This window comes from Rhinopithecus bieti, unplaced genomic scaffold, assembly GCF_001698545.2.
Source record: "Rhinopithecus bieti isolate Rb0 unplaced genomic scaffold, ASM169854v2 scaffold_21117, whole genome shotgun sequence".
Classification (NCBI taxonomy): domain Eukaryota; kingdom Metazoa; phylum Chordata; class Mammalia; order Primates; family Cercopithecidae; genus Rhinopithecus; species Rhinopithecus bieti.
The window spans coordinates 888,115-903,804 of record NW_016810185.1 but is presented as its reverse complement, the minus strand read 5'-3'; the positions used below and the strand labels follow the sequence as shown (position 1 = coordinate 903,804).

The following is a 15,690-nucleotide window of genomic DNA, read 5'->3' as shown; positions in this document are numbered from 1 at the left end:
TGCAACCTCCGCCTCCCGGGTTCAAGCCATTCTCCTGTCTCAGCCTTCCGAGCAGCTGGGACTACAGGCTCCCGCCACCATGCCTGGCTAATTTTTGTATTTTTAGTAGAGATGGGGTTTCGCCATGTTGGTCAGGCTGGTCTCAAACTCCTGGCCTCAAGTGATCTGCCCACCTTGGCCTCCCAAAGTACTGGGATTACAGGCGTGAGCCAGCGAGCCTGGCCCTGCTGCTGCTTTTTACTCTGTTTGCTAGGGGGGCTGTGTGCGGGCTTTGCCGTGGGCATCTGCTCCTAACTCTGAGAGTTTGGTACATGCTGCTTTGTGACCCTGGGGGTGGTGACGGACTTCTCTGGGCCTCAGTGTGCCCCTCTGAAAGTGGCCTGGCTGGATTAGGTGTGCTCTACAGGTCCTTGCAGAGTTCTCTTTTACTTTAAAGTTGGTGAGTCTAGAAAGGTTTTGAGAGGCCCGAAGCCCACTCTTCACGTCTGCCCTTTGTGTCCTTAAGGCTGCTCTTGACTGGCCTGGAAAGTGGATGGTTTGTGTGTCCAGGGCTTAGAAAAGAGTCATGAACATCAGACAGCCCTTTGCTTTTTCCTCTCTCAGCCTGAGCCAGGCCTCAGGGCTGTCTGTGGGAGAAGAGCTTGAGGGCAGTGTTTGGGGCCCCTCGGCACGTTGGAGGTCAGTTCTATGATAGGGACCTTGGGGTCATCAGCTCCAAGCCTTTCTTTTGTTTTTTTTAAACACACATATGGGGAAATTGAGACTGGAAGAGGACATGAGGCCTAAGGCCCCACAGTGAGTCAGTGCCAGGGCCAAGACCTGGACCCAGGGTCCCGAGTACTGGGTCATGCACGGCCTTTACTCTTCACATCCGTGCCTCCTTGCTGACCAGTGGGCAGGGAGGAACCAAGTCCTGGCAGGAACCAGCAGCTGTGGGCCACCGCCCAGGTACTGGCACGTGGCATGGGCGGCTCCCGCTGGCTTGGTTGACTCTGCAGGGCTTCTGCCCTCTTCTCACTCATGGCTTGGGCCGTAGGTACTGGAATTTGGCTGGCCCGACCTCCACACCCCAGCCCTGGAGAAGATCTGCAGCATCTGTAAGGCCATGGACACATGGCTCAACGCAGACCCCCACAATGTTGTTGTTCTACACAACAAGGTCAGAGCTGTGGCATGTGTGTGTGTGTGTGTGTGTGTGCCTGAATGTGTCCTTGGATGATCGTGTGTACCTGCCTATATCCTTGAATCTTGTGAGCATATAAGTCTGTATTTTTCTTTCTAGGGGATAATAGATTCTGTCTTGGGGGGCACCTCTAAGAAGTGCAGGTGACATCACCTTATGTCCACTGCAGTGGATGATCAGATGTGTTTTTTCTGAGACTTAGTCCCCACCTGTTTCCCTCCCCTGAGGCCTCCTTCCTCCTTATGTTCTCCCTTAAATCCACACCTCTCTCTCCAGCCCCAATTCCTTTCCACCAAGGCTTCTAGATAAGCTCTGGGGCAGCAGGGCTGGCCTTAGAAATAAATGCTTTTGTGTTTGGGGTTCTTTCAGGGAAACCGAGGCAGGATAGGAGTTGTCATCGCGGCTTACATGCACTACAGCAACATTTCTGCCAGGTAAGAGGGGCCTGGAGCCACCCATCCTCTGGAACATTGACAGTATGACCCCCTTCGTCTCATCCACCCACAGCCTCTCTGTTCCCTGGAGTGAGGAGATAAGCACAGAGGGAATGAGAAGCGATGAGGAAGGGTGCAGGGGCCACCAGCTCTGAGGCAGGAGCCTGTGGACAGACGGTGGGAGGGAAGAGAGTCCAATTCTCTTTTGGGGGCTCTGGTGGGGCAGGCTTGGGAGGCAGGCCTTGTCCTGAGCACCCCATGCGGCCAGCTCCTTGGAGCCACATTTCCTTGCCAAACCGCCTTCTTTTTCTCTGGGCCAGCAGGAAAGGAGTCAGAAAGAAATGTCGGGTCAGATCTGGGTCTGGCAACACAATATAGAATATAGAATATAGAATATAAAATATAGAATATAGAAGTTGTCTCATGCATTCCTCTGCCTCTGGACAACAGAAGGCCCTTTTCCTACCTAGGTGTTTGGAGCAAGAATAAAGAACATCCAGTCACTGACTCCCTTTCCTATCCCACTCTTCAGAGAGGCAGAGGGATTCACCCATTCATTTTGTTACCCATTCGACAAGGAATATGGCCAGGTGCAGTGGCTCACATCTGTGATGCCAGCACATTGGGAGGTCAAGGCAGGTGGATCACTTGAGGTCAGAAGTTCGAGACTAGCCTGGCCAACATGGTGAAACCCTGTCTCTACTAAAATACAAAAATTAGCTGGGCGTGATGGGGCGGGTGCCTGTAATCCCAGCTACTCAGGAGGCTGAGGCAGGAGAATCCCTTGAATCTGGGAGGCGGAGGTTGCAGTGAGCTGAGATGGCACCACTGCACTCCAACCTGGGTGACAGAGGGAGATTCCGTCTCAAAAAGAAAAAAACAATAAATATTGGACAGCCAATGTGTCAGGCTCTGTTCTAGGTGCTGAGAATGTAGCAGAGGGCAAAGCCAGGTCACTGTCTTCATGGGCATTAAACACGCAAACAAATACATTAGTAATAGCAGGTGCTAATTATCATGAAAGAGTAAAGGGACTCGAGAAGGGCAGTGGTGAGGCGGGTACATGGTCAGAAGAGGCCTCTTGATGAGGCGACACTGGAGCAGAGACCTGAGTGACCAGGATGGGAAAGGCTGAGCCGTATCAAGCCTGCGGGATGAGCCCTGCACACTGAGAGAAGAGGAAGGATGGGAATGTGAGGGGCTGGGGTGTTTGAAGCTGAGCAAGTGAGGGAAGAGGAAGAGGAGGGTAAGCTAGGAGGTGGCAGAGCCAGGGGCCTCGTGCTCTCACTGAGGACTTTGGAGTTTGCTCTAAGAGTGATGGGAAGTCACTGGAGCTTTGTGATCTTTTCATTTCCAAGTGATCTCTCTGAGTGCTCTGTGAGGATGGGTAGAATCTTCTGTGGAGGGCCTGCCAGGAGGCTGTAGTGTTAGGACTTTGAGCAACCCAAGCCAGTCTTATCTTTGCCTAATGATGAGCAAAGATGAGGCTGCACCCCTACTGCACTCCTATACCCCTATTGTGTGCCACGTGTGCCAAGCTCCTTATGGATGTTCCCTCCCTTCATCTCCATAGTCACCTTTGAGGAAGGGGCAATTATCACCCTCATTTGATGGGTGAGGAGAATGAAGTTCAGAGAGATTCACGAACTTGTACCAGGACATGGGGCTTATTAGTGATAGACCTGAGCTGGGCTCCCAGCCTGCTGAGCTTTAAAGCCTAGGCTGAGTGCTGCCCCACATAGTTGGAGAGATGCTGAAGCACTCTTTTCCAGAAAGCTTCTCAGCACAGGATGGCAGGGGGAAGAGGCTTGTCTTCCCTGTAGGACAAGGGCTGGCCAGAGGGCTCTGCAGGTCTGAGGGAGCAGGGGTGGGGAAAACAAGGGGTTCTTGGATGCAGGAGTTGCCTCTTTTGACCACCTGTCTCTCCCTGCAGCGCGGACCAGGCTCTGGACCGGTTTGCAATGAAGCGGTTCTATGAGGATAAGATTGTGCCCATTGGCCAGCCATCCCAAAGAAGGTAGGTCTCTGGGGCTCTCAGCCCCATGTATGTGTGTGTGCACTCACTGTACGTGGGGACAAGACTTGTGTACTCACAGGGATGGGATAGCTGTGCCTAGGTGGGGGTGCACCAGGCACATGTTTTCAGATGCCAGCCTGCAGTGGTATGAGCTCAGGCACACAAAAGAGCCCAGGAGCCAGCCTGTGGTGTGTGCCCGCAGGTTGGCACAGCACTTGACTCTGAGGCCATGCTAGAGAGCAGGGCAACCTTCGTGGAGAAGCAGGAGTCTGGGGATAAAAAGGCGTTGGCATAGGAAGGCGTGTGCTGTTCTTGGCCCTGGAGGCAGGATTGCTTCAGTGCTTGGATGAGTCTACAGGAGACTGTGTCACTACCCCCTGCTGTGGGAGGTCAGAGACTCATGATAAGGGTCACCTTCTGTTGGGAGAGTTTAGACAGTTTTACTGAGAGCTTTCAACTGCATGGTCTTATTGGAGTCTCACAATAGCCCAGGCAGGAAACAGGGCAGGGATGGATTTATTCATTCAGCAAACTTTAAATCATCTACTATGGCTCCAAGCACTGAGATATCTAGGCGAATAGGAAAAAGTCCTTCCCTTGGTGAGCTGATACCCAATGAGAGAAATGGACATGAAACGAATAGCTGTACAAACAAGACAATGTCAGACAGCAACGAGGCTAGGAAGGAAAGAGGGCACTGCAGACACGAGAACTGATAGGAGGGGAACGGGAACGGGGCTCTTTTAAGGGGGATGGTAGGGGAATACCTCTTAGTATGGAGGGGGTGAATTTGAGCCTAAACTGGAATCATGGTGAGCTGTCATGTGACGACCTAGGCATCCCATTTTGCAGATTAGAAGCTGAGCCGAGGGAGGGGCATGGCCAGGGTCTATAGCGAGTAGTGGCAGAACTGGAAAGCACATGAAAGCCTAGTAATGCCTGGGCCAGGGCAGTGCCCCCTGGTTGTGTGACCCACTGTCCTGAGGGATCCTGCTCCGTGGGTGACGTGTCAATGACATCTCATCCACAGGAAGGTGCACGCAGCATCAGGGGCAGGTGGTCTTTGGGGGAGGCTGCAGCCAGGGTGGTGGGAAACCCAAGCCCAAGCTGGAGACGTGGACAGTGGGACACAGGCCCAGTTCCGTTTGCTGCTGGGAGTTGTGGGCCTGCCACCTGCTGTGATGTCAGCACCGTTCTGCACACTGGTGACATGGTACGGAATCTGCCAGGCAAGGGCTTATGGAGCTCAGCTTCTAGTGGATGATACACATATAAGGAAACAATTCAGATAGTCATGAGAGCTGCAAAGAAAAAGCAAACTATGATGGCTAGAGAGTGATGGGGCTGGCAAGAGGGCTGATTCACATGGAAGGGCCTTACGAGAAGGTGACGTGTAACATGAGATCTGGGTGGGGAGAAGGAAGCCTCCAAGTGAATGTGCCCAGGGTAAAGGATCCAGACAGAGGAATAGAACTGACTATAAGGGCCTGGAGGCCAAAGCATCCCATTTGCCTTTTTAGTCCCTGCGCACACTGACTGGGCCAACAAGGGCCTAGAGCTGTGAGTCCTGGAGCTCTTTAGCCTCACCATGCTGAGGGTCTCAACACATGTCCCATCACCCTGCCTTCCTTGGCTGGCTAGAACTTTGCTGTCTCAGCTGGGGGCTATTCCCACCAATGTAATTGGAAGCCCAAGAAGTGAGTGAGTCCTCAGGGAACCCAGCACCTTATAGTTGGCACAAAACAGTTGATAGCCAGCCTCAGAGTCAGCAACCAGAAATGGGATGTCTTTATGTGCAGAAAATTCTGGCTAGGCCCCCAGACACAGCAGCTGTGGATCAATGAGAGTCTTCTCAGGGAAGAAAGAATGATTGGTCAAATACTGCCTTCTCAGTCTCTGGCTTGCCATGTGTGTCTGCTGACCGTAATCACAGTTTGACCTTTGACCTTGAAGGATAAGGATACTAAGAGAGAAGCATGCTGTTCCAATGGCACAGTGTGACTTGGAGAGAATGAGCAGAGAATCACATCTCTGAATCTTAGCAGTGAAGGTCTGAAGACCAGCGATCAGTGTCACCTCTCAGGAATAGGATTATTTAGGGATTCCCTGGTGTATTAGTCCATTTTCATGCTGCTGATAAAGACATATCCAAGACTGGGCAAATTACAAAAGAAAGAGGTTTAATGAACTCACAGTTCTACGTGGCTGGGGAGGTCTAACAATCATGGTGGAAGGTGAAAGGCAAATCTCACATGGTGGCAGACAAGAGAAGAGAGAGAGCCAAGGGAAAGGGGTTTCCCCTTATAAAACCATCAGATCTTGTGAGAATTATTCACTACCCTGAGAACAGTATGGGGGAAACCATTACCATGATTCAGTTATGTCTCACTGGGTCCCTCCCACAACACGAGGGAACTATGGGAACTACAACAAGATGATATTTGGGTGAGGATGCAGCCAAACCGTATCACCTGGTGTTCAAAATGTGCTTGCACAGCGTGCCGTTGGGGCGTGTCTGCCTGGCTCCTATCTGACACTGCCTCTGTTTGTGGGTGGGTCACCTCTCTGAGCCCAGATGTGGAAGTGCAACTGTGGGTTTACTATGCATTTGTTGCCACCCTCCTGCCTTCTTGTCAGTGTCACTTGCAGGGAATGGAGCAGATGGAGGAGAGGAAGGCAGGGAAAGAGAGAGGGAGGGGCTTTGCCTGTAGCTCTCTCATTCATTGTCACCCGCCCCCGGACTCATTGTCCCCCGAACACAGACACATCCTGTTGGCGTGATCCAGAGATCTGATAGGAACTGCTATTCCAGGTTTCCGGCTTGAGTAATGGGGCAGGGGTCTGAATAGGAGCGGGTGCTGCCCATCAGATTATCTTACTTGAGTAGTCCGAGGAGGCCCCACCCAAGCCCAGGGACAGAGGCACACAGGCCTGGAGGTGGGCCAAGGAGCCAAGAGACAGGAGGGGATCTTATCCTGGTCATGTGGGCTCTAGTTCCACCCTCCTCAGAGACCTACTATTGGCTCCTGCAGAGCCTTGGAATACATTCTGATTGGTCTAACTGACTCAGCTTGGCATTCCCTGGCCAGTAAGAAAAGGGAAAATGCCGACTAATCGACGCAGAAGGACTGATCTCTAGTTTATTGGGCAGATGCGTTGGGGTCCAGACTTCTTTCCTGCTCTCCCCATCCACTCCCAGCTTTGTGTTTTCTTGCTGTGTGTCTCTGGAGTCCAGTGACCCCTCCTGGACCTTATTTATCCTCTCTGTCTAGAAGGAGAAGGTATGGGTTAGTCCTTCCATTCTTCCAACAGATCCTTGTTAAAGAATTGGGGGATGTTGGCCAGGCGCAGTGGCTCATGCCTGTAATCCCAGCACTTTGGGAGGCCGAGGTGGGCTGATCACCTGAGGTTGGGAGTTCGAGACCAGCCTGACCAACATGGAGAAACCCCGTGTCTACTAAAAATACAAAATTAGCCGGGCATGTTGGCGCATGCCTGTAATCCCAGCTACTCGGGAGGCTATGGCAGGAGAATTGCTTGAACCTGGGAGGCAGAGGTGGTGGTGAGCCGAGATTGCACCATTGTACTCCATCTTGGGCAACAAGAGTGAAAGTCCATCTCAAAAAAAGAAAAAAAAAAATATTGGGGGATGTTGACCCTAGAGATAGTAATACTTATTAGTTACTTTGAATACCAAGTAAACTCAAGGATACAGAGAGAGGGACTTCATGCACTTTAGTGTGATGTCGAGAAAGTGAAGAACTACGTTTATTAAGGTCTTGCTCACTATTTGCTAGACTGTCACTTGTGGCTACTGGATCTGTGGGCAGAACTGGGGCTGTGAGTATGAGCACAAGCTTGATTTGAGCTTTGTGTGGGGGTGTGAGGGTGTCAGAGCTGTTTGGTCGTTGGGCCTGCCTTGAGCAGCTAAATGTTGCCTGTCAGGGATGTGGGGTGGAAATTTTGGTACAGCAGGAGATTCTTGGGCTGGGAGTGAAGCAGGAAAGAGATATTCATGTTGACCACCAGAGGGCGGTGGCGAACTCCAAGTGGGATGCTTGGCTTGACCCAGCTCTAGGTCTGGTATACCTGCTCACTTTTCCCACCTGGGTCTCCCAGTAGCAGGCAGGAATGTCTGGGAGGGAGGCCTGGTTGGGGAGGGGGACCATGTTGGTTGGGGAGAAGGTAGAGTAGGTAAGCGATCTAGGGCAATGTTCTTGGAAAAGACAGAACAGTGATTACTGCACCAGCGCAGACCTCTCTCCCTGAAGCTGCTTCTTCCACCACTGCAGGTATGTGCATTACTTCAGCGGCCTGCTCTCCGGCTCCATCAAAATGAACAACAAGCCCTTGTTTCTGCACCACGTGATCATGCACGGCATCCCCAACTTTGAGTCTAAAGGAGGTACCTGCCTTGAGCCCTCCAACCTCCCCCTTACCAACTCCTCCCTTTCATCTTCCATCTTCTCCTCTAAGAGGCAACCTTGGGTAGTAACAGACAACATGAGAGCTACAGGGTCATAACACTTCCACTGGACTCTCAAGTACATTGCTTCCTGAACTTTTCTAAGCCCCAATCTATTCACTTTCAAAATGGGTTTGATATTTGCAGTGCCTGCTGGCCAATGATGTTGGATGGACAATGTTTTTTATAAATTTAGTTTGCTTTACAAATGAAAAGTTGGCATTTCTTCCCCTTTCTGCTTCCTCTTTTTCTCTTTCCTCTTTTCCTCCTTCCCCTTCCTACCTCGCCTTCCCCCGTTCCTTCTTTCCTTTCTCTTTCTCCCTTCACTGTCTCCTCTGCCCCTCCCGCCTGCCAGTTGCTGCTGTCTTAGGTAACACCCACCCCACTTTTACAGGATGTCGGCCATTTCTCCGCATCTACCAGGCCATGCAACCTGTGTACACATCTGGCATCTAGTAAGTATTACATGGGCATGAGAGGCCAGGGATGCCCAAGGCCTAGGGCTAAGGACTAGGTCAGAAGGGTGGGGAGAGGAGACAGTGTTCTCAAGAGGGTTGAAAGGACAGAGTCAGAGAGGTTTCCCACTAACCCTGTGGCATAGGGGCAGCAGGGAGAAAACGCCCCTCCATCATCTCCCCTCCAGCAGCCTTCTCTGTTTCTGTCCGCCTCTCTCCCTTAGCAACATCCCAGGAGACAGCCAGACTAGCGTCTGCATCACCATCGAGCCAGGACTGCTCTTGAAGGGAGACATCTTGGTGAGTGCTGTTCCTCTGTCTCAAGTCCCATCCTTGTTTATTTTCTCTCTCTTCTTTTCTTACTCCCTTCCTGCCTCTTGGGACAAGACAGCTACTCCTCCTGGGCTGCCAGGCTTGGAACCATAGGCTCTCGGGGCTCTTGGAAGACCTTCCAGTCTCACATAGTCCGTGTCTCTCACCCTGGGCTTAGCTGTTGTTCTGGAGCATCTCCAGGGAAATACCACTCAGTGTGAGCTGTTACCTCCTGGCTTCTTATTGGTGACAAGGACTCTGTGAATTATAGCTTTAGTCCTTCCTGCTGCCATTTAAATCCATCTTACTTTTTGCACTCTGGCTTGTATGCAGAAACTTCTTGGGAGGACATTTTTGTCCCCAGAGGCCAAGGCTGATCTCCAATTCTTTGCTGTTCTAGAAGTTTCCCCACAGAACTCTGAGATCCTGTTTGGTGTTGATGAGCTCTCCCTCATCGGGTTTGGGGTGAGCCTTGGGGGCTCAGTCAGTGGAGCTGATAAGGAGGCTCCCTGGGACCTGACCTCCCAGCCTCAGGCCCCTGACTGGTTCTGCCCATCTTCCCACCCAGCTGAAGTGCTACCACAAGAAGTTCCGAAGCCCAGCCCGAGACGTCATCTTCCGTGTGCAGTTCCACACCTGTGCCATCCATGACCTGGGGGTTGTCTTTGGGAAGGAGGACCTTGATGATGCTTTCAAAGGTGCGCTCCTTGAGTGGAGCTGGGGGTGGGCACCCCTGTGGCAGGGAGACGAGCTCAGTTTGAGAGGATATGGTGGGTATGGGGACCATCTTTTCTGGGCCACGTGGTCTGTCTAGTCTCAGGCTGACGATGGGAGTTGAGAGAGACTTGGGAGAGAGTTGAGATCGGGATGGTCTGGGAATTCCAGTTGTTAGTAGAAGTGGAGGTAAATTCCTCCCAGTCCTTGGGCTGTTTTATATCTTGCAGCCTTCTATTACTTTCCCTGTCTCTCCTTCATCTTGTCCCCCCAGTTTGTCACATGTGTCCTATTGATAATCATTTATTGTCAACATTCCTTGGGCATCTGCTTTGTGTTAGGATCTGTACCAAGTGCTGGGGATTCAAAGTGAAACCTGACATGGTCTCTGCCTTGGTGGAGTTCAAAAATCTTGTTGAGTTGGCAGGCAGACCAGCGGGGGATAATTACCCTGTAGGGCAGAAGAGCAATAGTGGAGGAGTGTGGCAGCCGCAAGGGGGAACCATTTTCTGAGAGAAGAAGAGGTGGTTTGGAAAGGTTTGGTGTTTGCTTTTGCTTCTTTCTTTTATTCATTGGAAGTTTTATCTATATCACTTTCATGCCCGGGACATATAAATGCACATTTATTTACCCATCTGTCTCTCCATCCACCAATTCATTCTTACACACATCCATCCATCTATCCATCCATCCATACATCCGTCCTTCCATCCGTCTGTCCGTCCATCCATCCATCCACCCACCCATCCATCTACCCACCCACCCATTCATCCATCCATTAATCTATCCCTTCATTCATCTATCCATCCATCCACATATTTATTCATCTGTCCATCTATCCATCTGCCCATCCATCCATCCATCCACCCACCAAGCACCACTTGTGTGTCTATATGTGTCAGGCATGTGTTAGACCCTATATATATGAACAGAAAGAAGTCAGGCACTACCCTCAGGGAGTTCACAGTTTCTGCAGTGAGAGACACACAAACATGATACTACGAAGTGATGCCTGCAGTGATGGAGACATGCACAGGCATGATAGGTGTCCCATGGAGCAGATGCCATCCTTGCTGTAACTTATTTTCCTACAAATAGTGGGCAGTGATCTGTGTCCAGACTGGGCTCAGGCAGAGAAAGACTGGAACTGGGGCTTGGAGGAGGGTTCAGATCTCCTTAGTATAGCCTGGCTCATGTAGAAGGGTGTTTCTTTAATGAGCTCTCCTTGCACTGGAGCCAGAAGATGCCATCATAATTACAGTACAGAATGTAAATGATAGCAGTCTTAACAAGGAAAAATAAAGGAATAGATGATAAAATAAATAAGGGGTTGGGCAGAAGTTGAGAGAAGGGAGGGTCGCAGATTTCCTTCTCTTACATAGTGGGAGTCAGGAAATACCATAGAAAATGGACAGGTCAATAAATAGAGGCATGGCCAGGCACGGTGGCTCATGCCTGTAATCCCAGCACTTTGGGAGGCCAAGGTGGGAGCATTGCTTGAGGCCAGGAGTTTAAGATTAGCCTGTAAATATAGTGAGACCTCTGTCTCTACAAAAAATAAAAAAACTAGCCGGGCCTGGTGGCATGTGCCTGTCATCACAGCTATTCCAGGGGCTGAGAAGGGAGTATTACTTGAGCCCAAGAGTGCAAGGCTGCAGTGAGCTATGATTGCACCGCTGCACTTTGGCCTGGGCAACAGAGTGAGACCTGGTCTCTAAAAAGAGAAAAAGAAATAGAGGCTTAACTATCTTATTTAAAGTTTCAAAGACAATCAATAGAATAAATAAAAACAATAATTAGATTTAAGAAGAGAGGAAGTGGGGGTAGTAGTGTAAGTGAACCAAATTATTCACATTCATAGTGGTCAATCCACAGAAGTTATTTAAAATTCATGTCTGGCTAGGTATGGTGGTTCACACCTGTAGACCCAGCACTGTGGGATGCTGAGGTCGGTGGATTGCTTGAGCCCAGGAGTTTGAGACCAGCCTTGGCAACACAGCAAAACTCTGTCTCTACAAAAAATACAAAAATGAGCAGGGCGTGGTGGCTTGCACCTGTAGTCCCAGTTGCTCTGGAGGCAGAGATAGGAGGACCACTTCGGCTTGGGAGATTGTGGCTGCAGTGAGCTGTGATCGCACCACTGTACTCCATCTAGGGTGACAGAGCAAGATTCTGTCTCAAAAATATAACTATGCATTCCAACCTGGGCGACAGAATGAGACTCCATCTCAAAATAAATAAAATAAAATAAAATAAAATAAAATAAAATAAAATAGTGGCATAAAAATAGTGGCTATTATTTAGAGTCTTAGAGGTAAATTGCTAGTAGAAAAGAAATAGAAATAGAATCAGTTACCACATTACCTCAAGCAAGTAGGACAGGGGCTAGAGTGACAGGAGATTTAATTTCATTGTACAGATATAATTTCATGTATATATATAAATATATGTTGATTATTATTATAATATTAGCCATGTGCATATATGATATTTTAATTTTTTCTAGAAGAAAACTTTTATGGAGTGCTTTTGGGACTTTTGCCCATTTTGTTTTCCTTCTCTTCTTCCAGATGATCGATTTCCAGAGTATGGTAAAGTGGAGTTTGTATTTTCTTATGGACCAGAGAAAATTCAAGGTATAACCCAAGTTAGAATTCATTCTCTCACTCCTTCCTTTTATCCTGACCCTATCCCCACCACCCTTCCACCCCTGGTCTGTTCCACAATGACCAAGTTATCTTTGAGATGCAGGCCACCAGTAAAGGATCTGGATTTCAGAGTGGACCCCTAGCTAAACATGAACCAGTGACTTAATCTCTGGATAATAAAAATAAAAAAGCAGACAGAGAGGCACTGGGTTGGATAAACTGTTCTGGTCGCATTAGGTCATCAGCCTGTTATATTCAGAGACTGAGGGTCACGGTAGATGGAGGGAGTGGCTGGCGGGCAGGGGGCACTCGAAGGTGCTGGATAGACGATGCGTATTTATGAGAACTGAGGTGATTCAACCTGAAGGCCAGTTTAATAATAACCTTGAAGCCTCTAGACTGGTTATAAGTGGAGATCAGTTGTCCACCATCTTATTTGAGAATGGAATGAAAGGAGATGAAGTTAGGTTATGGACAGAGGGACTCTGGATAGACTAAAGAAAGGACTGACAAGCCAGGAAGGTAACTCACCCTGACAGACTTGACTAGCAGCTATGCTGTCTTTGAGCTGGGTTTTAAAAAATTTATTTATTTATTTTTATTTTACCTTAAGTTCTGGGATACATGTGCTGAATGTGCAGGTTTGTTACTTAGGCATCTATGTGCCATGGTGGTTTGCTGCACCTGTCAACCCATCATCTACTTTTAAGCTCTGCATGCATTAGGTATTTGTCCTAATGCTAAGCTGGGTTTTCTGTGGGTGGCTAGGAGATTCCGCCATATTCCCTAGGTTTCTGTCTGGAGTGGAGAGCATTTTAAGAGGGGGCAGGGCCATGCCTGGGATGACCTTTGGAGGCTTTATGTCCTTTCAATGTCAGGGCTGTGATTTTCCTGCTGTCGCTGACCCCATGCAGCTCATAACCAGCCTGCCCCCCACCCCCAGGGTCTGACTCCAGGGGCAGACTTCCTAGTCTCTTGGCACTGCCTCAGAAGCCCCAGGGACACAGAAGAGAAAGAGGCAGACACCCAGCCAGGGGTCCTCCCTCCTTTCTTCCAGGGGGTCTTCATTCTTCAGTGCCTGTCCTGGTTTACCCCTATGACCCAGCATGAGCCTTTTCAAGAATGTAAGAAACTGGACTCCCAGTTCTCAGTCCAGCTTAAACCACTGGTCCCGCCTGCCATGCTCAAGAAAACGAGAAGTCCCTCAGGGAGCATCTTTTGGGGAGCTTGTGGGCTTTCTCTGTTTTTCCAGCTGCTGATCCTTTTCCCTCTCTGCACTGCCTCCCTGACTGCCCCTGCCTTTCCCATCCCACTTAGGCATGGAGCACCTGGAGAACGGGCCGAGCGTGTCTGTGGACTATAACACCTCTGACCCCCTCATCCGCTGGGACTCCTACGACAACTTCAGTGGGCATCGAGATGACGGCATGGAGGGTAGGTGGGACCCAGTGGCTCCCAGCCCCTATCCAAACTGCGCAGCCTCTGCTCACATGAGCTTGCTTCTCTTGGCCTGCTGTCAAGAGATCCGGGTTCGAGAGGAGGCAGGGGGAAGTCTGAGGTGCCTCTGAGAGTTCACAGTTCACTGAGGGAAGATAAGGCACATATATTAATATATTAAATAAAAACGAGGACAGAGCCAAGGAAGGCAGCAAAATGGCCACAAGGGGGTTATCGTGGAAGTGTATTGCTGCAGCCAAGTAAGTTCCATGGACAGTGAGTTCTCTGGGATTGGCAGGGAGGGATTTTGAGAGCTGGAGTGATCTGGGAAGACTCCTTGGAGGACGCGTCCTTGAGTGGAGCTTGAGATACCCCCCGTTGTGCTGCAGAAACAGCATTTGTCACGTGTGTGTTAAACCCACTGCTGGGTTTCTTCAGGCTCGCTGCCTGAGTTCTCTGGGGTCAGAGTACTAGGAACAGAGACACAGAATCTAGGGCCTGCAAGCTTTCATCAACAGCCAACAAAAACGTTTGAGAGCTGGGAACAAACTGATAGGCTCTGAAATTTGAAAAGAAGCAGCAGCATTGAAATTAATACATGTTTAATTTAGCTACAAACCCAACATTATGTCAAATTGTCCACTGCAACTCAGGTCATCTCTTGAGAGTTCTATTTATGTATGTAGTTTATCTGCATATGTGTAAGGAGTTCTATTTATGTATGTGGTGTATCTGCATATGTGTAAGGAGACGTGGGGCGGGCTCTGAAAGTGAGCATGCCTGGAGCCCAGGAACTCTGGGGTTTGGCCACGAGCTTCTTTTCTTGAGTTGGTCGTAGGACCGCAGAATGTTGGAGCTGGGAGGACCTTCGAGATGGTCCAGCCCATTCCCGATCTGTGTTTAGTTGGGGTAACTGAGACCTCTCCCAGAGGCAGAACCTCCTGATTTGCCCCCATGACTCAGGATGGCCCTTTCAAGGATGCCAGCACCCAGCGTCCGGCTTCTCCTCCCAGCTGAAGCCAGTCCTGGGTGGGGCTGTGCCATCCTGGGGCCCTGGGGCCCATGGCAGAGTTGAGTTAGAGACAGGCAGGCCTGGGGGCCTCCCCCTGCCCTCTTTCCTCTACATAGCGCTGTCTTCTGTCTCCCTTCCCAAGGTTTTGGATTTGATGACTCCTCTCTGAAAATCTTTGGGCCTTTTCTTGAATAAAGATTTCTCCTCTGACCTTGGGGGCACAAGAATGTGCACAAAGTTTCAGAGAGAGGTAGGATGAGGGAGGGTGGTTGGACTAGAATTTGGGGACTTGCTGAGAGCACATTTTTTCTGTGCAATGTCAAAAAGTGGATGGCCTGTCCTCACACCTGCCTCAGTACCCAACCCCTTCCTGGGGTGCTTTTCCTCCCCCAGGGACCCAGCACCCTTGGATTGGCCAAGACACCCCACCAGGCCCCTCCAACCCCCGAGGCTGCTCCCAAAAAGCGCTCCTCCATCCCCTGGTGCTGAGCGGCCAAAAGCAGAGGCTGGAGCGAATTTGTTCTGAGGTCTCAGTGGCTGCCAGCCTAATTGGTCGTTGTGCTAGGGATGTTTGCATTTTTAACAAGAACACTTGGCAATTGGAAAGAATTTTTACTGTCTCTCCATCTCTCCTTGGTGCACAGTCAATGCGATGATAAATGTAGAAACATTTAGTAAACTATAAAGTGCCAGGCAAATAAAAGGTAAAATAATTAAGGGCGAGGAGGAGAGGTGGGAAAGACGGGGCTTAGGATGTAGTTGGCTGTGGGGGAAGGAAGAAGAGCAGACGGTCAGAGTGGGAGGCAGCCCAGGGACAGCAGAGCCGAGAGCGGCTCCCCCTCTCGGCAGAGGGCCAGCTTCTCAGCCTCCAGACAGGGCCCCTCTGTCCTTGTAGGACGAGCTGACCTTTAGCTGGTCAAAAGATCCCGCTGGTTCTGACTGAGGGAATGGATTGGAAGGGAAAAAAGGAAGGGCTAGGGGGCAGAAGAGGCAGCCAAGACCTTCCCTCACCA

General features: G+C 50.1%; 1 protein-coding gene across 1 annotated transcript in view; it reads left to right on the top strand.

The window, feature by feature from the left end:
• TNS1 (tensin 1) overlaps positions 1-15,690 on the top strand; it is a 181,236-nt gene that overhangs the window by 84,371 nt on the left and 81,175 nt on the right. The window contains 9 exon segments of the mRNA XM_017891571.1: positions 1,037-1,159; positions 1,553-1,617; positions 3,551-3,634; positions 7,927-8,039; positions 8,494-8,554; positions 8,779-8,854; positions 9,435-9,564; positions 12,151-12,216; positions 13,546-13,662. Of these exon segments, the coding sequence (XP_017747060.1) occupies positions 1,037-1,159; positions 1,553-1,617; positions 3,551-3,634; positions 7,927-8,039; positions 8,494-8,554; positions 8,779-8,854; positions 9,435-9,564; positions 12,151-12,216; positions 13,546-13,662 (835 nt within the window).